The 23,987-nt window shown below is 28.4% G+C and overlaps 1 protein-coding gene across 2 annotated transcripts in view; it reads right to left on the reverse strand.

Annotated features, from left to right (window-relative positions):
• LOC100202739 (uncharacterized) overlaps positions 1 to 23,987 on the reverse strand; it is a 46,620-nt gene that overhangs the window by 15,175 nt on the left and 7,458 nt on the right. For both annotated transcript variants that reach the window (XM_065819235.1, XM_065819234.1), the window contains exons 5-36: positions 23,761 to 23,976; positions 23,290 to 23,684; positions 22,580 to 22,928; positions 22,325 to 22,443; positions 22,187 to 22,248; positions 21,884 to 22,053; positions 20,628 to 21,557; positions 20,295 to 20,498; positions 19,608 to 20,108; positions 19,123 to 19,477; positions 18,715 to 18,977; positions 18,180 to 18,512; positions 17,801 to 18,097; positions 17,294 to 17,593; positions 16,569 to 16,625; positions 16,279 to 16,461; positions 15,734 to 16,033; positions 15,358 to 15,648; positions 14,928 to 15,218; positions 14,548 to 14,838; positions 14,160 to 14,447; positions 12,983 to 13,258; positions 12,618 to 12,896; positions 12,020 to 12,319; positions 11,149 to 11,448; positions 10,180 to 10,479; positions 9,706 to 9,993; positions 6,646 to 9,252; positions 5,597 to 6,457; positions 5,112 to 5,414; positions 3,731 to 4,024; positions 3,007 to 3,594 (exon numbers count right to left, since the gene is read on the reverse strand). In XM_065819235.1, coding sequence (XP_065675307.1) covers positions 3,007 to 3,594; positions 3,731 to 4,024; positions 5,112 to 5,414; positions 5,597 to 6,457; positions 6,646 to 9,252; positions 9,706 to 9,993; positions 10,180 to 10,479; positions 11,149 to 11,448; positions 12,020 to 12,319; positions 12,618 to 12,896; positions 12,983 to 13,258; positions 14,160 to 14,447; positions 14,548 to 14,838; positions 14,928 to 15,218; positions 15,358 to 15,648; positions 15,734 to 16,033; positions 16,279 to 16,461; positions 16,569 to 16,625; positions 17,294 to 17,593; positions 17,801 to 18,097; positions 18,180 to 18,512; positions 18,715 to 18,977; positions 19,123 to 19,477; positions 19,608 to 20,108; positions 20,295 to 20,498; positions 20,628 to 21,557; positions 21,884 to 22,053; positions 22,187 to 22,248; positions 22,325 to 22,443; positions 22,580 to 22,928; positions 23,290 to 23,684; positions 23,761 to 23,976 — 12,591 coding nt within the window. The remainder of the gene's footprint in view (positions 1 to 3,006; positions 3,595 to 3,730; positions 4,025 to 5,111; positions 5,415 to 5,596; positions 6,458 to 6,645; positions 9,253 to 9,705; positions 9,994 to 10,179; positions 10,480 to 11,148; positions 11,449 to 12,019; positions 12,320 to 12,617; positions 12,897 to 12,982; positions 13,259 to 14,159; positions 14,448 to 14,547; positions 14,839 to 14,927; positions 15,219 to 15,357; positions 15,649 to 15,733; positions 16,034 to 16,278; positions 16,462 to 16,568; positions 16,626 to 17,293; positions 17,594 to 17,800; positions 18,098 to 18,179; positions 18,513 to 18,714; positions 18,978 to 19,122; positions 19,478 to 19,607; positions 20,109 to 20,294; positions 20,499 to 20,627; positions 21,558 to 21,883; positions 22,054 to 22,186; positions 22,249 to 22,324; positions 22,444 to 22,579; positions 22,929 to 23,289; positions 23,685 to 23,760; positions 23,977 to 23,987) is intronic.

Below are 23,987 nucleotides of genomic sequence, written 5' to 3' on the forward strand. Positions count from 1 at the left end.
TAAAAACAAAACAAGTTTTACAATTTTAAACAGTTAAAAAATGATAAAGTTAAACCATTTATAATATAATAATGATTATAATAAACCATATTTAATATTATATATAATAATAGTATATTATATAATAATAGTATATTAAATATAATTATAGTTAAATAAGTAATATACATGACAGAAATAATTATTTCAACAATATGAAAGTAAATTACTATTTTGACATAATAAATTATGTATTACTAATAATATATATATATATATATATATATATATATATATATATATATATATATATATATATATATATATATATATATATATACATATATATATAGGGTCTATTCTAGGAAAAAAATTTGGGTGGCGGTACCCCCCTGTCCCAGAGAGATTTAGTTGAAATATTACTGAATATCGCCATTTTTCCACAAAAAAAACAAACAACATTTGCCATAAAAAACATAAAAACAAAAAAGGTTTTTAATTTTTCATTTGGGCGGCGCCCAAATACATTAAACACTGTTGAAAACGGTCTAGAATAGCTCCTGACATATATATGCATATTTAGTTGCATAGATTTGTTAATAAAATACTTTTTTTTTTTACCTAAGTAAAACTTAAAATACTTAAAGTGATCTAAATTCTCCAGCTGAGTAAAAGTTGCTTACTTAAAAAATAAAAAAGGGTTTCAATTAAAAAAATTTTTAAATTCCATTAAGATTGATATTTGATTTGTGACAAAGTAGAGAAGGGGAACAAATGTGTATTGGTTGACGTGCATTAGCTTTCATTTCTTGATATTAATTTCTATAAGCCATACTCAGACCCAATTACTAATGTTTTTTATGTCAGCTTGCAGATGAAGTTTTTGTTTAACAGTGTTGACAAGATTGAGGGTTTTAATAGAGTCTATATATATTTTTGCAAATGTCTTGTTACTAATTTCTTTTGGTAAAAAAAAGTTTATAAAAAGTATTTGAACAGAGAACCAAAAAATCATTTTGAGGTTTTAGCACATGGTTTTTTATTTATAAAACCAAGGTAACAATTTGATGAATGATTGTGAGATAGTAAATGCTCCTTGTTTTTAAATACATTCCTTTATCTTGTATCACAGAGAAGTAATGGAAGTTGGTTTTGGTTCTACTTTGGAACCTCCTTTGAAAAAGAAGTTTGCTACAGACCATGCCTTTGGTAATATTCTAATGACTTTTAATACTTATGGGTAGTAGAGTGATATGTGATTATTAGTACATATCTTAAGCACTTAAGAATTTATGTGATCTTCACCTATAGATTTATAAAATTACTAGTTGTTTGTATATGTCTTGAGCCAGTGAAAAAATAGTTGATGCAACAAAAAATAGGATTGTAAACAAAAAATCACTTTTATTGGTCATAGATCAAGGCAATTTTTTTTTTTTTTTATTTTATTTTATTCACCTCCTCAAGGCCAAGAAGGCCACTACAGATGAGGAGGCTACTTATTAGTGGTTTATAACCCTCTCAACTCTATAGCTCCGAAATACGAACCTTGACGAACAAGGCCGCTGCGCAGAGAAACAAGTTGAGTGCGGTACTACCAGGGACGTGGTGGGGATCGAATTAAGTAGCAAAAAGATTAAACTGTAAAAGATTTATCAAAAGTTGTTTGTATTGAGAAGTCCAATTTAAATTTTTAAATTGCAAAACAAAAGTGGTTTTCAAACAATCAAAAAATAATTTTACAAAGTATCATATCTTTATTCCTAAAAAAAAAGTCTAACAAAGTTTTGTGTACCGTGAATCCAGAAAAGTAGAGGATTAGCAAACTAGAGTGTAAAACACATCATGGTATGTTGGGGCAATTATACAGGTGGAATTAACTGAACAATTTTAAAAAAATATTAGAAAAACTTTTACCATTAGGAAGTCTTTTATATGGAGAGAATAAAAAAAGAGCAACTATTTAAATAAATTATTTTCAAGGGTAGCTCGAGACCCTTAAACAACAGATGGGTCCCTAATATTATCAAAAAAAAATTATTTAAAAGTATTTAAATAGCAAAACTGATTGCTCACTGGTTCTCAGAGAACATCGCCACAACATGTATATTTACACAATTTATATAATACAGGGTGTACAATTAATTTCTGACCCCCCCCCCTCCTAGTGTTTTTTTTATAAATGACTGTAACTCAGTTGTTAGTTAATATCTTTTATTCATTTTTTTACAAAATCTTTAGAACAATGTTACTGATCAGTAGTGAGTTATTCCACCATTTTTACCAAATTATTCCAAAATTCTGACGTGAAAACTTTCAATAAGTGAATGGCATTTTCCCTTGGTGATGGAAGCCCATTCTTTTTGAACTCTTGTGATGAGTTGTTTGGGGTCTGGGATTTTTAAAAACACTGTTCTGAAGCTTTGCCCATACATGCTCAATGCAATTTTGGTCTGGTGAATTCCCTTGTCAATCAGTCCAGACATTGTTGAACTCCCTATTGATAACATTGATTGTTGCTTTTACATGCAGTATTAATATTATTGCGGGAAAATTTAGTTTCAAGTTCTTAAAAGAACCTTCCTCCAGACAATAACAACAAACAATTAAAATGTTTAAAAATATTTTGAACAAAGTAACTTAAACTTGGCAATGAAAAATATGAGGGGGCCAGAAATTAATTGTATATGTATATATATATACATACATATACATATACATATAAATATGTATATATATATATATATATATATATATATATATATATATATATATATAATATATATATATATATTTATATATATATATATATATATATAATATATATATACATATATATATATATATATCTATATATATATATATATATATATATATTTACATATATATATATATGTATATATATATATATATATATTTATATATATTATATACGCACATATATGTATATATAATATGAATGTGTTACACATCTATATCATACATATACACACGCATACAAATATAAATTAAACAAGATAAAATTACCATTTGGTGGCTCTCCTGGAGTAAGCTCAATATATGATATGGAAGATGAATCACTTGATGGCATCAATGTAAAGCTTTCTTTTCCATTAATAAGTAAATTTTTGTTTGTTCCATATTCATGCACCTGGAACTCATATTGAGTAAGACTGTCATCAGCTATATGAATAACTTTTGAGAGGTTTGCAGCTTTTCCACTTTCAATATCTTGTGTTTGCTGATTAGTATTTTCATTCCATTTTAGTGTTACTTTTTTACCAGCATTATTAGTGATATGAAGATTGATATAATATGTTTTTAGAACTGGATCACCTACTTGCAAAATGGTGGTTACCTTATCAACCATTGGTTTGATAACAATTTCATTCTGGTTGTTTAAGAGCAACTGTCGTATGCGATCCTTTGTAAATACTTTAAAGACAACTTCTTGAGGCTGGGACTCTGAAGTTGTTACAATTTCAGCATATTGTACAGAGTTCGCAGGGATCTGACGCTCGCGATCAACACCATTTTCTTTATAAACCAGTAACACTCCATCATTAGCATTGTTCTCAACTCGAACACTCATATAGAATGTTTGCTGCTTAACTTCTGAAATAAAAAAATGTAATATAGATTTACAAACTGCTTGCGTAAAAAATGCAAACGAAGCATTCTTATAATTTAAGATAAACTGTTTACACAAAATTACAGAAATCTCAAAAATAAAACAGACTCAAAGAAAAACCTGATTTTGCATTTGCTACTTCAATATATATCACATCCTGATTTTCTCGAGGCTCTAACTGAAATATTTGTTTACCATTTATGAGAACTTTTTGAGAGACATTACCACTAGTATAACCAGAAATATCAATTAATCCTGGTGCAGTAGTGGATAAGAACTGACTACGATATATAACAGTACCACTTCTCGGAATTTCAATGTTTTTCTCTTCTCCATTCTCTACCCACATTAAATTAATTTTATTCTTGCTTTTGTTTAATATATTGAATGTAAGGTAATAAGTTTTTCCAGAACCTTATAAAAAAAGAAACATTCAAATATATAACTATTTACGAAAAACTAAATACTTTGCAAATAAATATAATATAGTATGTTATTTTAGAAATTGTATATGTATAAATATAAACAAAAAACATTAATATATATTTAACACGTTTACAATCCAAACAAATGACAAATATATAATTAATAAAAAAAATAACTCAATATATTATAGAATTAAACAAATATTTTTTAATCTTCTAAAAGAAAAACAACTCCTTCAAATAATGTTTCATTTTTATAAGTCATAAACAAATATTATGAACATATAATATTCTAAACAAATTACTACGATGAACTTAGATTGAAACTATTATTTAGACTTGTATTCAGACAAACAAAAAAAAGAGAAAGTTTTGAAAAAAAATGAATTAAAGACTGAATAAAAACTAGACAAATTTAATAATATATGAACACATGTAGATGCATACATTTTTTAGTAAAGTCAAGTTTTCCATAATTTTGATGTTTTTAAAATACAAGTACAAGTTATGAAATTTTTACAAAAATGTTGCTACTTGTGAGTACCAGAAGTTTTTGAAAAAATTTAATATATGTATATATATATATATATATCAACTCTCGGAATTAGGGTCGGCATTCGGCAATGCCAACCTAAAAGTGTTTAAGGTCGGCAAAAATTGCCGACCTCAAACACTTTTAGGTTGGCATTGCCGAACTTTTTGTATCTCTCTCTCTCTCTCTCTCTCTCTCTCTCTCTCTCTCTCTCTCTCTCTCTCTCTCTCTCTCTCTCTATATATATATATATATATATATATATATATATATATATATATATATATATATATATATATATGCATATATATATATATATATATATATGCATATATATATATATATGCACATATATATATATATATATATATATATATATATATATATATATATATATATATACATATACATATAAATTAATACTACTACTAATTATAATAACTAAACAAAGATTTTAACTTTAAACCTTTGTTTAGTTTATTTCCTCAATATAATATAAATGTATTTTATAACATATTTAATTGGTAAATAAGAGTTTACATACCAATTTTATTGCCAATATTTGCAGTTACTACAACTTTTCTGGTGGTTGGAGTGACAACAAAAGAATCTTTTCCATTAATTTTTATAGCTTTCATTGTCTCTGAATTGTATGCTCTAAAAGTAACTTTACCAGGATCCATATCTGATCTAATTACAAATTCTTGATAAAGTTCTCCCCTGTTGGGTATAAAAACAGTTTTCTCATCATTTAACTCATTCCACTTCACAACAACATTGTTTTTTTCTTTATTGTTAAGGTGTACACTAACATAATAAGTTTTGAAGACCAAATTACTTGAGTTTCCTTTAAAAAATAGAAAAATTAAGAAAATTACACGACTTAAACTTTTCTTCTTTTTTTTTTTAATTTTTATAAATATTAACATTTATTTATTTGTTGAATACTTTTGTTTATAAATAAATTAAAATAAAATAAATTACAACATAACTTTACAAACTTTTCTTCTTAAAATAAAGTCAAAATACCTTGATTTGGTTTTGAGGTTGGCGATTGGAGTGGAATCTCAATCTTTACTAGTTGGGTTGATTTGATTATTGAAGGTGTTATTGAAAGCTTCTCAAGACCATTTAATTTCTGAACTTGACTTGTATTTTTTACACGAGCTTGAAAAAATACAGGCTTGGGGGTGCCAGTAGCTCCTATCTGGAATTCATGAAAAACAATAGAGTTAGCAGGAATAATCTTTTCATCTGTTACAGCATCAGGGAGAGTCCATTTGAGAACACTATCATATTTTGAATTTTGATTATCTACTTGCAAGCTGATGTAATAAACATCATAGTTTTTAATTGAATCAGAACTTTTAGCTTGCGTATTGTTATAAATTACAGCAACAACAGGTAACTTGTTAGAAATTACAGAATTAGGTTGTTTATTAGTTATCATTAAACCACCTGGTAAACTATCAGATGACACACCTGGAGTTGATATCAAACCACCTGGTGAAAAACCAGATCCAGAAGTGGTTGTTGAACCACTTGATAAATTGCCAGTTGAACTTTCTTTAGTTGTCATTGAACCACCAGTGTAACTGTCTATAGTTGTTATTGAACCAACTGATGAATCACTAGCTGATCCTCCTTTAGTTATCAATGAATTACCTAAAAAATTACCAGATGAACTTGAGAAATTTTGAGTAACTTTATTTTGTTCCACTAATAATGGATCAACAACAGCCTGATCTATTGATGTAGAAACTGTCATACCAGGATACTTGTTAGTAACAACGGGACGTTGCCCCAATAAAGTATCAAGATTTGATGGCGGATAAGCATAAGTGTGAGGCAAAACAGAGAGCTTAATATTTTGAATATTTGTTTTTGTATCTAAAGAAAATTTATTTTATGTTTCATGAAACAAAAAAATCTTTAAAAGTTCAAAGGACAAGGGTTATTCTATGTTTTTCAAACTTTTTAACAGTTAAGATTATCAAACTTTCAAATAAATAAAAACTACTTTTAAAAAATAAAACAAAATTTCATTAAAAGTGAAAGAAATATATACTTCAACATACCTATATTATTGGTATATGGTACGCTAGTACTAGAATCCATATAAAACCCTGCTGGACCAACAGGAACAGAAATTCCAATTGTACCATTTGGTATTTTTGTAGAATTAGTTAAAGAATTTCCCAAAACTGTTATTGAACTATTGAATAAACCACCAAAAGGTGTTGTTGAACCACCTGATTTTCCAACATTTGAACTTCCAACAGTTGTAACTAAACCACCTGTTGAAGCTCCTAAAGTTGTCATTGAACCACTTGATGATCCAAAAGTTGAACCTCCTAGATTTATTACTGAACCATTGGATAACTCATTATTCAAACCTCCAATAGTTGTCATTGAACCACCTGATGATTCACTAGTTAAACCTCCTAGGGTTGTCATTGAATCACTTGATGATCCACCATTTGAACTACCTAGGTTTATCATTGAACCACCTGATGATTCAGCAGTCAAATTTCCGAGAGTTGTTGATCCACCATTAGAACCCCCAATATTTGTCATTGAACCAGTGGATAACTTATTATTCAATCCTCCAATAGTCGTCATTGAACCACCTGATGATCCAGCAGTTGAATTTCCTAGAGTTATTGTTGAACCTCCTAAAGTTGTCATTGAACCACGTGATGATTCACTATTTGAACCTCCAATAGTTGTCATTGAACCACCTAATGATCCACCAGTTGAACCTCCTAAGGTTGTCATTGAACCACCTGATGATCCACCAGTTGAACCTCCTAAGGTTGTCATTGAACCACCTGATGATTCACCATTTGAACCTCCAATAGTTGTCATTGAACCACCTGATGATCCACCATTTGAGCCTCCTAAGGTTGTCATTGAACCACCTGATGATCCACCAGTTGAGCCTCCTAAGGTTGTCATTGAACCACCAGATGATTCACCATTTGAACCTCCAATAGTTGTCATTGAACCACCTGATAATCCACCATCTGAACCTCCAATAGTTGTCATTGAACCACCTGATGATCCAACAGTTGAGCCTCCTAAGGTTGTCATTGAACCACCTGATAATCCACCATTTGAGCTTCCTAAGGTCGTCATTGAACCACCTGATGATCCAATAGTTGAACCTCCAATAGTTGTCATTGAACCACCTGATGATCCACCATTTGAACCTCCAATAGTTGTCATTGAACCACCTGATAATCCACCATCTGAACCTCCAATAGTTGTCATTGAACCACCTGATGATCCAACAGTTGAGCCTCCTAAGGTTGTCATTGAACCACCTGATAATCCACCATTTGAACCTCCAATAGTTGTCATTGAACCATAGGATAACTCATTATTCAAACCTCCAATAGTTGTCATTGAACCACCTGATGATCCACCAGTTGAAGCTCCTAAAGTAGTCACTGAACCACTGGACAAGCTATTATTCAAACCTCCAATAGTTGTCACTAAACCACCTGGTGATTCAACAGTTGAACTTCCTAAAGTCGTCATTGAACCACCTGATGATACACCATTTGAACCTCCAATAGTTGTCATTGAACCACCTGATGATCCACCAGTTAAACCTCCAATAGTTGTCATTGAACCACCTGATGATCCATTATTTAAACCTCCAATAATTATCATTGAACCACCTGATGATCCATTATTTGAACCTCCAATAGTTGTCATTGAACCACCTGATGATCCATTATTTAAACCTCCAATAATTATCATTGAACCACCTAATGATCCATTATTTGAACCTCCAATAGTTGTCATTGAACCACCTGATGATTCACCAGTTGAACCTCCAATAGTTATCACTGAAACACCTGGTGATTCAATAGTTGAGCCTCCTAAGGTTGTCATTGAGCCACCTGATGATACACCATTTGAACCTCCAATAGTTGTCATTGAACCACCTGATGATCCACCAGTTGAACCTCCAATAGTTGTCATTGAACCACCTGATGATCCACCAGTTGAACCTCCAATAGTTATCACTGAACCACCTGGTGATTCAACAGTTGAACCTCCTATGGTTGCCATTGAACCACCTGATGATACACCATTTGAACCTCCAATAGTTGTCATTGAACCACCTGATGATCCATCAGTTAAACCTCCAATAGTTGTCATTGAACCACCTGATGATCCACTAGATGAACCTCCAATAGTTGTCATTGAACCACCTGATGATCCACCAGTTGAACCTCCAATAGTTGTCATTGAACCACCTGATGATCCACCAGTTGAACCTCCAATAGTTATCACTGAACCACCTGGTGATTCAACAGTTGAACCTCCTATGGTTGCCATTGAACCACCTGATGATACACCATTTGAACCTCCAATAGTTGTCATTGAACCACCTGATGATCCACCAGTTAAACCTCCAATAGTTGTCATTGAACCACCTGATGATCCACCAGTTAAACCTCCAATAGTTGTCATTGAACCACCTGATGATCCACCAGATGAACCTCCAATAGTTGTCATTGAACCACCTGATGATCCACCAGTTGAACCTCCAATAGTTGTCATTGAACCACCTGATGATCCACCAGTTGAACCTCCAATAGTTATCACTGAACCACCTGATGATCCACCAGTTGAACCTCCAATAGTTATTGTATTATTTATTGGTGTGCCTAAATAAAGGTATGAAACTTATAAAATGATTTTTTTTAAATACTAATTAATTAAAAAAAAATTAAATAATAAACTTTGACTTTTAAGATAGTATTAAAATTTTAGTTCTTTTTTTTTTTCTTAAATTTATTTATTTAATTTATTTTTATCTTTTTAAATTTTTTTTTATTTCTTTTTATTTATATAGTTAATATTCCATAAAAATTTAGTGTCACAAATTTACAACCTGGAAAGTATATTAAATGTTAAAACAAAAGAAGTAAAAAATTTTCAAAAATTTGAAAAACATAAAAAACTGAAAATTATTAAAAATTTATTGTTTAATATAAAAAAATTTTTTTTTTCTATTAAACAATAAATTATGGTTCAATAGAAAATATTTTATCAAGTTTTTTATGTTTTTTCAAATTTTTTACTTTATTTATTTATTATTTTTAATAAATAACACTCACTTGAGTCTACAAAATTAAGAGTAAAGTGCTCAAATGGATGCTCAGTATATCGTATAATAACTTCAGATTTTCCGTCAATTAAAACTGGCATGTTTGAACCTTTTTTAAATGCAGTAACAGTAACTGGCAGTGGTAATGTAAGAGAGGGCTTTACAATAATCTCATCAATAACTTGATGCTTCCCTAAATCTATGGTTTTAATGACATTTCCATCTTGTTTAAATAAAACTTCAAGGTCATCTTCACTACCAGTGTTAATTAAAGCGTAACTTAGTCCATATGTTTTAGCTAATAGTTTAAAGAAAAATAATTAAATTTTATTTATAGACTAAAAAAAAATTAAAATTGGGGAGAAAAGTTAATAATTTAACATAATCAGAATAATAACATAACAAATAACAAAACAAATAAAAAAGGAAACATTATTGTAATCAAAATGAATTATTTATTAAAATGCTATTACAAGAATATTACCTATATTTTGTATATTAGAGCCAACGTCAAATTTTAATGATAGTGGATTTGTTGTTAATGTATTAGAAAACTCAAGAGTAACTTCACGCTGCCCATTAATTAACACCTGACTGCTTTCTCCTTCAATAATAGCTGTAACAGTAACAGGTGTTGTTGTTGGAACATCAAGATTAGTTATAGCATCACCATATTTCAAATCTCTGAATCGTGTCACTCTAACAATGTTACCAGCTTGTTTAAAAGTGACTACTAAGTTGAGTTTTAAAGGATTGTCCATTAAGTATTGAGTGTAATAAGCACCTAAGATAAAAAAATAACAATGCCATTATCAACACTAAAAGTTAGAACAACACAAGTACCTAAAAAATTGTTTTTCCACTAATTTTCTTTTTTGTAATTTTTACAATGTTATTTTATTTTCATAGTATAATATTTTTGAATTTGAATGATACCATAGAAACTTTTTCACCTGTTAGAAATACTTTTGAAACAAAACACCAGCTGGAGTTTTATAATTAAAACATCAGAGTTTTATCAGATTACTTAATTTTTTAATTGATATTCCATGTAAATGGTTTAAAATTTTCAAAATTAACGCTTCGTTCAAATTTCATAGATCAGCCTAATAAGTAGATGAAGTACATCAGTATAAAAGGTATCTTTACGATTATTGTTAATTGAATGCAAATATTGTCACCATGATTATTGTTAATTGAATACAAATATTGCCATTGTTAAGTAAATGTATGTTAAGTAACTATGGTTATAAATATTAAAAATAATATTCATAAATTAAGATCTTTAAGTGTTTTTTTTTTTGTTTGTTAAAAAAAAGGTTTTAAAAAATATCTTAGGTTGAAGGTATTATCTTTGGTAACATATCTTAATCATTTCGGAATCTAGTGCTGTAATAAGGAGTGCCCTAATAAAATAATAACATAAAAAACTTATTAAAAAATTATAACATACTTGGATTATTTATCATTGTTGGTGGATTAGTGGGGTTAGCTTCACTCAGATATATAACTTGTTTTTGTGGTTTATTCAAGTATTGAAATTTAATAATTTTAGATGCTGTTGGAGACCCAGATTTTTGAACTGAAACCAATATGTCATCAGGTTGTTGCTCAAATGATTTACTTTCATAAAGAGAAAAATTATTGTGCGGTGGGATAACATAGACCTTGCCTAAAACCGGTGGGTACATGAATGTGAATTCATCTGTTCCACTGTTGATAAGAAGTAGATCCATGTAATAAACTTGTAGTGCTGTAAAAGCAAAACAAAAATAAGTGATAAAATAAAAAAACATTAAGTTTTCTTCATGCATAATATATTAGGACACTGCATTTGCCTCACTTAAGACAGTGTGGCCACTACAGTAAAAGAAACTATTCTTTTTTCTTTTTTATGGTTATTACAACTCTCTCTTGACTTTTTATACTCCTCATTTTGGTACCCCCTGTTTCCTGTAAAGAGTTAAAAGAGAAGTGTTGTTACAAATTTATCTCAACTCTTTATCTCCAAAACATAAGCCTTGATGAACAAAACCACTCCACAGAGAAACAAAATTACTTCCAATAAAACCAATAATTTTTTAGTTACTTGCAAACTAAAGTCTATCTCTTATTTAAACAGGAAACAGGTAATACCAAAACGTTTTAACCCCTATATATATATATATATATATATATATATATATATATATATATATATATATATATATATATATATATATATATATATATATATATATATATATATATATATATATATATATATATATATATATATATATATATATATATAAACTAGTTAAACATAAGAAAACTACAATCACCAATTTCTGCACTACCAGACACTAAGTAAACTGGTACTCGATCAGTGCTAGGCATAATAGAAATTTCTGATTTGTCATTCAAAAATACAATTGAATCTGTGCCAGCTTTTACAGCATAAACATATATATTAGAAGGTCGAGTTGGGAGAGTTGCCATGTAATCAATACTTAGTCCTTGCATGCTTGCTAGTTGCTTTGTCCCTTCTGTTCCATTAAAATATTGGAATTTTACTTCAATGCTGTCACTTCGAGAGTTGAATATTACCATACTAACATAATATGTTTGCATTTGAGATGATCCTATATAAAATTAACAATTGTATTAAAATAAATATAAAAAAAAATAAATAACAAATAAATAAATATTAAAATATATAAAAATAATGTAAAATATAAAATAACAATTAATATAAAATAAAAAGGTTGAAAAGAGTAAAAGCAAGAAGAAATTAAAAGAAAAAGAGAAATTTGAAATATGCAAGATTTTTTAATATTAAGTTTAAAATTAATAACTATAATTTGAAATCTCATTTTTCAAATATTTATAATATATTTATTATTAAAAAAATAATAATAAAAAAACTTTAAATTGCAATACCAATATTTATAAATTTGAAAGTCTGGTTATCAGATGATGGTGTAAACTCAACAAATGATTTTTCATTTAACATCAGAGGCTGTCCTGTAACTTGATTTATACCTGTAAATCTTACAGGATTATTGTTGGTACTTTCAATAATAACTGGTATATTAAGAGATGAAGGACCAACAACAACTTCAAAAACTTTGTTCATGATTTCATAGTTGATTACTGCAACTAGAGACTCATAGTTGTTTATAAAAACAAGCAAATTGTACTCTTGTTTATTTGGTGAACCTATTTATAAAGTTTAATGAAATGTTTATATAAATACAGCAATAAAATTTATTGACAATACCTGTTATAAAGACAATGACACTTACCAATGGTAATATATTCATGTTGCTCTTCAATGTAAGGAATCACTTCAACATTATATTTCCCACTATTGAATGCAACAGCCGCCTTAGTAAGTATATCTTCTGCTGAAAACATGATTGGTTTGTTACTAAATTCCAATATTGCTAATTTAATGCTGCTCTTGGGATTAATTGGAACTGTTTGTGTTATTCCATTTATAGTATATTTTATGAGTACAGGATTTCCTTCAATGTTGTAGTTTGTTATATTAACAACAACATTGTATTGTTTTCGCGAGCCTTTAAATGAAAAGAATTTTTTTGTTGTAAAAGTGAACTTATAAATGACACAAACAATTTATTTTAAGAGGCTATAAAAATATTGTAACACAAAACAATTGCACATATTAAATTAAAAAATAAATTTCTATCAAAATTGAACTATTTTTTAAATATAGTAGATTTGTATTAAAATAGATTTTACAAAGATATAACAACTTTAAATTAACATTTTATAAACCTTTTCATTTTGTCATAACATAAAATATTGGTTTTTCAAAAATAATAAACATCTTCTTAGAAAGTTATTAGCATATATATTATAATATATAAAAAATATAAATAAATTAATAATAAAATAAATAAAATTATAAAGATATTAATATAAATTAGAATAAAATTATAAAGATATTAAAATGAAGATATTAAAAAATAAATTAATAATAAAATAAATAAAATTATAAAGATATTAATATAAATTAGAATAAAATTATAAAGATATTAAAATGAAGATATTAAAAAATAAATTAATAATAAAAATAGTAATAATAAATAAGTAAGAGTGATAATTAAGTAAATATAATTAAGAGAGATGAATATGTTTTACATATGTACAGTTGTATAGATTACATATGTAAGGTTGCATAGGTTTCATATGTAAGGTTCTATAGATTACATATTTAAGTTGCAGAGTTGTAACTTTTGTTGGCTTTAAGGTTGCATAAGAGACATATTTAATGTTGCATAAGTAACAGTAAGGTTGCATAAGTAACATATATAAGATTGCATAAGTTACATATGTAAGGTTACATAAATAACATATGTAAGGTTGCATAGGCTACATATGTAAGGTTGCATAGTTGTAACATTTGTTGGTTTAAAAGTCATTAAAAAGCATTAAAATAATTTTTGAAAAACCTACCTATAATAACTGTAGCCATATTCCAACTTGTTGTTGGCTTAGCCACGTACATATCAAGATTATTTATAGGAACAAAAGCGCCACTTGTTTTAAATGCCTGGAAGTAAACGTTGTCAGGTTGGGATGCTGCCACTTGAAATTCAGAAATTATTTTGGAATTTTGCGATGGAATCAAGACTTGTTGCTCAACTCCACTGAAGTTATACTTTATGATGATGTCATTTAGGTCATAGTTAATAACTTGCAGTAAGGTATAAAAGATAACTTGCTGAGCTTCTGTTGGTGTACCTGCAAAATATTTTAAGAATGACTTAATATTTTATTACTTTTTTTTGAAAAAACATCCATTAATATTGAAAGCAATATAAAGAAAAAAAAAAGAATATACCTTCACCGATTGTGATTGAAAGTATATTTTGCTGTTGGCTCGCTACCACAGGTAGAAGAGGTTGTCCATTAAGCAAAACTTTATTTGATGTCCCTTTTATAAAACCAGTGATGTTTGAAGGAAGTGGTGCTGACTCACTAATAAATGCAGAATTAACAAACAAATCAGAACTTGGAGCTACATCTTCAACTAAAATTTTTCCATTGACAACCCAGCTTACAGTAGCAATGCTTGATTCATATTTATTTATGAACTGCAGATTTAAGTAGTAGACCTTGGGCTCTAACATTTCTAAATAAAAAAAATTTGTGGATTAAAAATGTTTGATTTTAAATAAATCAAATATACTAAATTAATCAAAAAAATAAAATTGCATTTGCCTTGTTTTGCTGTTACAAAAATTCGGTAAGTTGAGTCCACAGTGGATAAACTATACAATAATTGCAGCTGATTGTTCAAAAATAAATTTACTGATGAGTTTGATTTCATATGAGCTGTATAGACAACAGGAAGAGGCTGGAAAACTGAATTGATGATTCCACGACGAAGTACAACATCTTGATAATAAAGTTCAATTGGCTCATTATCAATCATAACAATGATGTTAGCTGGAACAGTGTTAATAATCTCTATGTTGACAAAGTACTGTTTTGATAGAGGATTCACAATTTCTAATAATTAAAAATTTGAAATCAATTTAAATTAAACTCTAAACATTTAATTTTTTTTTTTTTTACAAAACATAATATACAAAAAAACTGAGAATGATTGAATGAATAAACGATCAAATAAAAAAAATAAAAAATTTACCATTTTCAGTTATCCTAATTTCAGTTACTTCTCCTTTTATATCAGATGCTAAATAATTTAGCTCATAATTTCCATTTAAAAAGTATTTTTTGAAATTATACATAGCTGACATAACAAATGAAGGTCGCATAGTTGTATTAACAAGCATGTTTACTGTTGTTATTGATCCAGGTTGAATAACTCTCTGTTTTGCATATTCAAAACCATTATAAACAATGTTAACTGGCACTACAACTGTGCTAATGAATCGCAAATTAATAAAATAAATTTTTGATTCACCACTGTATTCTCCTAAAATTCAAAAATTTAATGTCAAAAAGTTTATACTTTAAAAGCTTTATGTGTACCATAAGCTACTATGAAACAATGCAAATACCTTTACGCTTTGCAATATAGAGCACATTGTATATGTAATCTTCGCTCCAAGGTACTGAGTATGATTCTTGCCCATTTATATAATACTGAACATCGCTGTTAGAATCTGTAGCTATATAAATAAAAGGCTGTGGACATGTACCATTAGATATGTTTACCGAAGCTGTATTTTCCACATGTCTGTTCGGAAAAATTTCTTTATTAACTACCTCCATTGTCCCTTGCACTGCTTTTATTTGAGCAACATTGTCAGACAAGTTAATAACAACAACATGAAGTTGGCAATTTGTTGGTACATTTACTGAAACAACAAATTATTGTTTATTATATATATTATATATTTATTTATATTTTGTTATATTTTATTAAACTCTCTTTGTAAATTTTATTAAAAATATTTACAAAAAGTAAATTTAAAAAAAATGACAACTTAAATTTTCACTAACTATACAATTATTGATCATTAATTATAATACAAAACAACATTTTTTAATCATCAAACCTTATTTGTTTTAAATTCTTGCAAAATTATATAAAATTTGTTACCTGGGCATTTAAATGTTATACAGTATGCACTTTCTTGTGGAAATCCAAGACCTTGGTCAGTGCAAGATCGTCCACCATTCTCTGGGACAGGGCTATTACATGTGCGATTACGATATCTTTGTCCTGTTCCACAACTTGCACTACATGCTGTCCATTCTCCCCATTCACCATAATCTCCATCAACTTTAAAAAAAAAAGTTCTTTTTTTAGAAGCACAAACATTCTAGACTGAATAAATGAAGGTTGAAAATTTTCAGCATAAAAACTTAAATATAAAAAAAAACACTAACTTGCTGGAGGACAAACAGGATCTTCACGAAGACTTTCACTCATTGATTCACTTAATCCTGTAATTATATACAATTTTAATTATAATCATATAAATAATTAATATATTTCGATTAAAAGCAGAGAATATACTTTTATGTCTTTGAAATAAAAATGTATAGGTCTAAAAAGTAATTTAAAATTCTAAAATGGCAGACAACATTAAAAACACTCCAACTGACACTAAGCATTAACCAATGTTTAATACTTTTTTAAATATAAAGTGCAAACAAAATACAAAAACTAAATAAGCAAGAATTTTTTTAACTGCATGCAACATAAATCTTAAAACAAAGTACTAGTGATTGAAAACTACAAACTCGCAGTCACTAAATACAAAAATTCATATATAATAAATTCACACAAACTTGGTTAATACTTTGTCTATAATTTAGTCAAAACATTGATTTTCATTTGTATAGAAAAAACAATGATGATGATGATAATAATGATGGTGATGATGATTATGACAATGATGATGACAATGATGATGCTGATGCTGATGATGATGATGATGATGATGATGATGATGATGATGATGATGATGATGATGATGATGATGATGATGATGATGATGATGATGATGATGATGATGATGATGATGATGATGATAACATTGATTATGAATTGTTATTTAGAATTCTGCTTCAATGTTCATCATAGTTAACAATAATAATGGTATAAATACCTGAGGAAGTTACAACATAAGTTATTGGTATCAGTCCATCTTTTGTTGGTGTTAAGTCAATAACTTGTTGATTATTGACCAATTCAGATATATTAGTTCCATACTGTACCATCATTACTTTGTATTGTGGCAAAGATGAAACATAAGATGTTAAATTATGGTGAAATTCTGCTTTGGAATTTTCATCAATATCAATCTCTTTGATACCATCTCTCCACGTTAATGTTACTCTTTTTCCAGCATCATTTTGTATATTAATGTTTATTGAGTAATATGTAGGTTCAAGAAGAACATCTTTGCCTAGCAAAAAAAGAAAAATAACCTAATAATAAACTTTTTATTATTTATAATATAACTTAACTGCAATTTATTTTATTTAATTCAAAGAAGTTCCGTGTCTATTGCTAAAATCAACCAAGTGTCAACATTAAAACCAAAAGTTTTAAAATTTTTCAAACCCTTTGGTTTTTAATTTTTTCAAAATTTTTAAATTTTATGAACAAAGACCTGTTAATGATATATCCACTATAATGATGGAATTGCGAGTAGAGGTTGATAACATAGTGTAGTTTTCTTGTCCATTAATCTTCAATGGATATCCATTGGACTTTTTAGTTGCTTTTAAAACAAAGGTAGGTTTTTCTCTAGATCTAAAAATTCTTAACCAGTTTAAAACATCATCAGCATCAAGTGTAACTTTTTCAGGACGCCCAAACTCTTCAAATGTAATGTCAACTTTGCCTTCAGCATGGTTTACAAACTGGTAATTAAAGTAGAATGTCTTTAACTCTTCTGTTTTTGGGTCTGAATTAAAAAAAAAAAGACTTGAATTGTAAATAATGAAAAAACAATTAATAATATAAATTCAAATCTTTTATTGTTTAACCTTTTAACTGAACTGATGTAATTTCTTGTAATGTAAATTCTTCTCTTGCCACAGCAGGTGTTACTTCTAATTCCTCTGCATTATTAATAAACAGAGGTTGAGCACGATCAAGTCTAGAAACTTTAAAAGAAACACCAGGTGGTGAAGGAACTGTTGTTCGAAGTTCATTTACCATACGTGTAACACTTGAGCCATCAAGTACTTGAAATTTTCTGTCACTACCTAATGTCCATTCCAATACAATTGAAGCACTAATATTATTTACAACTTCAACATTGTAGTAAAATATATTTATTTGGCTAGAAGAGTTTTCTGAATTAACATCATTCAAACCTATAATTTAAATTCATAAATAATGTAGTTGAAACAACTCCAAATTTATATTAAAAAGTAACATAATTTTTTTTTTTTTTAAAATTATAATAATAAAAAATTGATATAATAGTTATTGATTAAAAACTTTTTGGACCTTAATTTATATACTTTATTTCACATTTTATTTCGGAATTTAAAATAAAAATTTAAAAAATTAAACCTTTTGCTTCTCTAACCCAATACCATATGGTAAGTGGATTTTCAGCAACTGTTTTTAACCAAGGAGCAGGAGCATATGTAGCATCTTTTGCAATAAGTGTGCCGAACCAATCTTCCTCAGGATTTTCTGCTGTTGTCAATAGAGCTTTAGAACTTCCAAGAGGAATATATGGCATGCGAAACCGTATTGATGATGAGTAATTCCATTGACTAAACTTTTTCACAAGTTTTATGTCTGTTTGGTTGTTATAGCGATTTAAAATTCTAAAAATAAAAACTTGTTAATTATATTTGTTTGTTTTTTTCAAAAATGTTGCCATTAAATAAACATTTGTAATGTTAAAATATTTTTTAGCAATTTGTGCTAGTTATTAAAAACTTGTTAACTACATATTTGTTTTGTACTAACTTGTAGCCTGCAGGAGCTTCCCAAATTCCACCAAATTGCCCTAAATCTCCTGCCTCTAGTCGATATTGAAAACTGTTATTTGCAAGTGATAATATTCCATCAGCACGATTTAAAATAGAAAAATCTGACTGCAGTCCAGGATTATCATTACCACGAAACAAAATATTATTCAGATCCCAATCAGCACTTTGACTCGTAATAATTAGAGTCCAACCTCCTTGATTTCTATTCATGTCACAGTATGTAAAATATGTTTCACTTTCTTCGTTTGGAACAGCATTAGCAAGACGATAGATTCCATCATGTCTTCTGTGACATCTATCATAATATTCACGACAAGAACGAATCGGAGTTGCTATTTTAATAAAAAATAATTATTCTAAAATTTATAAATATATATAAATATTTTACTAATATAACAACACTGATTAACACTGATTTATTTACATAATATAAAGTTAAATATTATCATAAATTATACATACATGGTTCTTTTGTTGGTGATACAGGTGAAGTGGGTGTTGTGGGTGGTGGAGTGGAAGTTACAACATTAGAACTTGATGGTGTAGGAGTTATAAATATTGATGAGGAGGTATCTGCTTTAATTGATGAAAATGTTGAAAAACTTTTAGAGAGTAGTGTAGTGGGGGCATTTGGAACTGCAGAAGAATACAAAATAAAAGTTGATTGAACTGTAGGTAGTACTGAAGTAGAAGACAAAACTGATGTAGATGAAATAAAATGAGCAGTTGAAGTAGTAGGATATATTCCTTGAGTGGAGCTTATAATGGGAACTGTGTTGATTACCGTTGTAGATATTGTTGCAGATGCAATTGAATTAGTGCAAGATAAAGTGCACTTAACACTAGGAAACACCTCAGCTGTTGAAGTTGATACTTCCGGTTTAATAACAGAGGTTGATTGACTAGGAGGAACAATACATTCTTTGCAAGGAAAGTCTAAACCATATTCAGGTGATGGTAAAGCTAAAAAACATATAAACATCCTTAATTAGCATACATAATTATAATATAAAAAGATTATCTAAATATAAAAATTTTAATTATATAAAAGTTGATATCTATGGTTACATTGACAATGACAAAATGCTTGTATATTTTTGAAACACCCAATTAAAAAAAAAAACTGTTTATATTTTGGCGTTAACTTACCATAAGAACAGGCATTTACCAATTCTCCTACTTCTTTTTCTGATAAAGCTTTGGTTAAAATGTAGAACTCGTCTACAAAACCATTTAATTGTTGCCCATCAATCTTACTGCCAATTTTTGCAGACTTTCCCCAGTCTTCAGATAACAAACCTGAACCATCTACAGTGGTTATTAATCTAGCATTAACAAAGATTTGAGCTTTTCCTAAAATAAAAAGCTTTATTAGATTGTTGACTTTTTTAAGTATACACAACTGTTAGTATAAAATAAGTATAAGCAAAAGACTATGAATATAAATACAAAAAATTCTATTGATAGAAATAACAAACATACTTGCAGCAGAATCATATGTTCCAGCAATATGTACCCACTGATCTGGGTTCACATAATTGTCTCTTGTTTCTACATTAAACACAGTGTGTTTTGTTTCATCTATGTGTGTCCATTTAATCTTTCCATAATTTAGTCTAAAATCATACTGTTGTTCATTGTGAGAAAACCCAACAGTAGAAAAAATGACTTGCTGAGTGTTTGTGTTATTTACTTTAACCCATATGGCAATTGTAACAGCACTACCTGGTTTTGGGACAAGTTTGCTCCCATCAAAGGATACATCACCACCAATTAATCTGCAAGCAAACCCACAAGAATAATTTGTGTGCATTATTGTGGCAGCTCCTGAAATTAAGCCATTATTATCATTCCCAGAAACATCAATAATTTTATCACCTTCAAATTGATCAAAACTGAGATGAACTGCTATAGAAGGTCTGAATGTTTCAAGATTAGCAAGACCATTTCGATGAAAGATTTTTTCTCGCTTGTTATGATTATCCACTTGGTAATTTTTCAGTTCATTGTCATAAGTAACAGCAGCAATCTCTTTTCCATCTTTGTTATATATAGGAATTAGATCTTTATTATAACGAGATTCAAAAGGTTTGTAAATTTTTTTAGTGTAAAATGTTGCTCCATCTTTATCAGGTATAATTAAAGCTGGGTTTCCAGCATCCAAATGTGGAAAGTACTTTCCCATTTGATAATAACGAAGTGGTCGGGCAATCATAAGAGTCAATTTCTTTTTTGTTGTTGAGATATCAGATGGTTCAGACTCTTCTACTTCATGCAAAACACTCTCTTCCATAGCAGTTTCAGGTGATTTGAACATAGCAAAAGCACGATCATCTTTTATAACTGTTACATTATCATTGTTTCCACCTATTACTCCAATAAGCTTTTTTTCATCGAACTTTTTAGTCAAAGCTAAAATAATTTTATTTTTAATGAACGAAGTTTTAAATACATTTAGACTAAAACTAACTTATTAGTGGTTAAATGTGTGGTTTAGTGTGAGTCTAGTGGTTTAGTGTGAATCTAGTGGTTTAGTGTGTAGTTCAGTGTGAGTCTAGTGGTTTAGTGTGTGGTTCAAATGTTTCTACTATCTATTTATTCTATATATATATATATATATATATATATATATATATATATATATATATATATATATATATATATATATATATATATATATATATATATATATATATTTATAATTGTAAAAATTCAAACTCAAAAAAGATTAAACTTACGCTGTCCTTTATCACATACTAAAGAACCTTTCATTGTTGGTAAAGTGTCAGAGGATTTGTCAACAGTTTTTCTTAAAGGAGTAATTGGATCAGAAATTGGACCAGAAAAGTGAATTTTTAGAACAACTTCAGTCAAATTAACAGTGCTCAAGCTCAATTGTTCCCGTTCACTATTTTTAAAAATATTTAAAATATATTAAAATATTTGTAAATATATAACTATTAAAATATTTATATATATATATATATATATGTATTTTAGAAAACTATAATTTAGTATATGCAAATGGAAGTATTATATACCTCAAAGATATGATTTCAATACTTTCATACTCTCGAATACCAAAATAGACATTTAAAGCCATCTAAACATAAACCATGTTTATAGCTTGTTATATATTATAGTAATGACATAAATTTAAAAGCAAACAATTGAATTACCCATTTATGAATGTCATTATTAAGTTGCTTATATTCAAATGAATTCTTTTTTTTGAACTTCTTGTCAAATGGAATCAAAATGCAGAATTCTGCATCTATTTCTTTGCATGGACATTTTTCTAAAAGAAAAACTTTATGCTTAATAAAAAAATATAGTTAAAAAAAACATAAAACAGTTATATTTTATGATAATACTCACAATAATTTATACATACGTTCATTATACATATTTAAAAACAAAAAAAATCAGCATACCTTCAGGACAACCTTCTTTATTAGGACCCTGAGCAGGTGAGTTACCATCTGCGCAACACCCAAACCTTTCGTTATTGCAATCCATTCCTCCATAAGCATAACCAACTTTAGAAATAGCTTCCTGGGCAGGAGTTCTCCTGTAACTACCTATGATTACCAATAAACCTCCAAAAACTCCAGAGTTTACAGTATCCTGAATTAACTTGAAATCATCGTTGGGAACTTCCGTAAATGTTAAAATAGCATTTACCAAAATGTACTGGACTCTTTTTATATCATTAGGTATTACATAAGGTTCCATATAAGCAATCTCAACATTTTTAAATAAAATTGGATAAAGCGTATAAATCTATTTAAAAATAAACAAAAGTGTTTTAATTTTTAGTTTTGGCATCAAATTGACACTAAATAATTTAGATAATATTTTGTTACTCAATATAAAAATTTTTATTATCACTACTATTGTTATTAATAATATTACTATTAATATTATCATCATTATTAATACTATTACAACTACATCTAAAACAACAACAACAACAACAACAACAACTACTACTACTACTACTACTAGTAGTACTACTTTTACTACTACTACTACTACTACTACTACTACTACTACTACTACTACTACTACTACTACTACTACTACTACTACTACTACTACTACTACTACTACTACTGTTTTATTTTTATTATATAATACTTACTGTTTGATTTAAAGCAGATTTTATTTGAATATATGTTGGGTTTAAAGGTGAGTTTACACTGCCACTGAAGGGTTGCACAACAGCAAAAGATATTTTTGTTAGTATTTCATTCACAGTCTTTTTTTCATTGTTTGATATCTGATTGACATTTTCACGTGTTGTATTCGTGATTAGTTTTGGCTGAACTTTTTCTGGTTGAACCTCAACCAATACAAGAGATTCTTTCTTGCATTTTGTCTCACATTCTACCACACTCATAAAATTGTTTGCATTGCCACCACATCCAGAATAAACAAAGAATTCACACTCTTTTGTTTGCAAATTAAAAAATATTTTTGTAATATGCATATTGCATTTACCCTTTTTAGCTTGGTATGTGCAAAGCTCTTTACTAACTAAAAAGAAAACTTTTTTTGTTCAATAAGAATACCATAAAAAGGTAAAAAATATATCATTTATTTAAAAATCAACCTTTTTTGCAGTCTGGATGAGAGCCATCAATTCTTCTTGTTCCAAGTAATTCCTGACCAAATTTGTCAACACACCAACATTGCTTTCCATAATACAAATGGGTAAAACATTGGCGACTTTTATAAGTTCCATCCTTGTTGCATTCTGGCGAGAAGCTGTCACCGCCTATCATTGGTGCTTTTGAAAGTTGTTTTTCTTTTTCGCACTGTCCTATTTCTGTGAATAAA

This window comes from Hydra vulgaris, chromosome 15 (genome assembly GCF_038396675.1).
Source record: "Hydra vulgaris chromosome 15, alternate assembly HydraT2T_AEP".
Lineage (NCBI taxonomy): Eukaryota > Metazoa > Cnidaria > Hydrozoa > Anthoathecata > Hydridae > Hydra > Hydra vulgaris.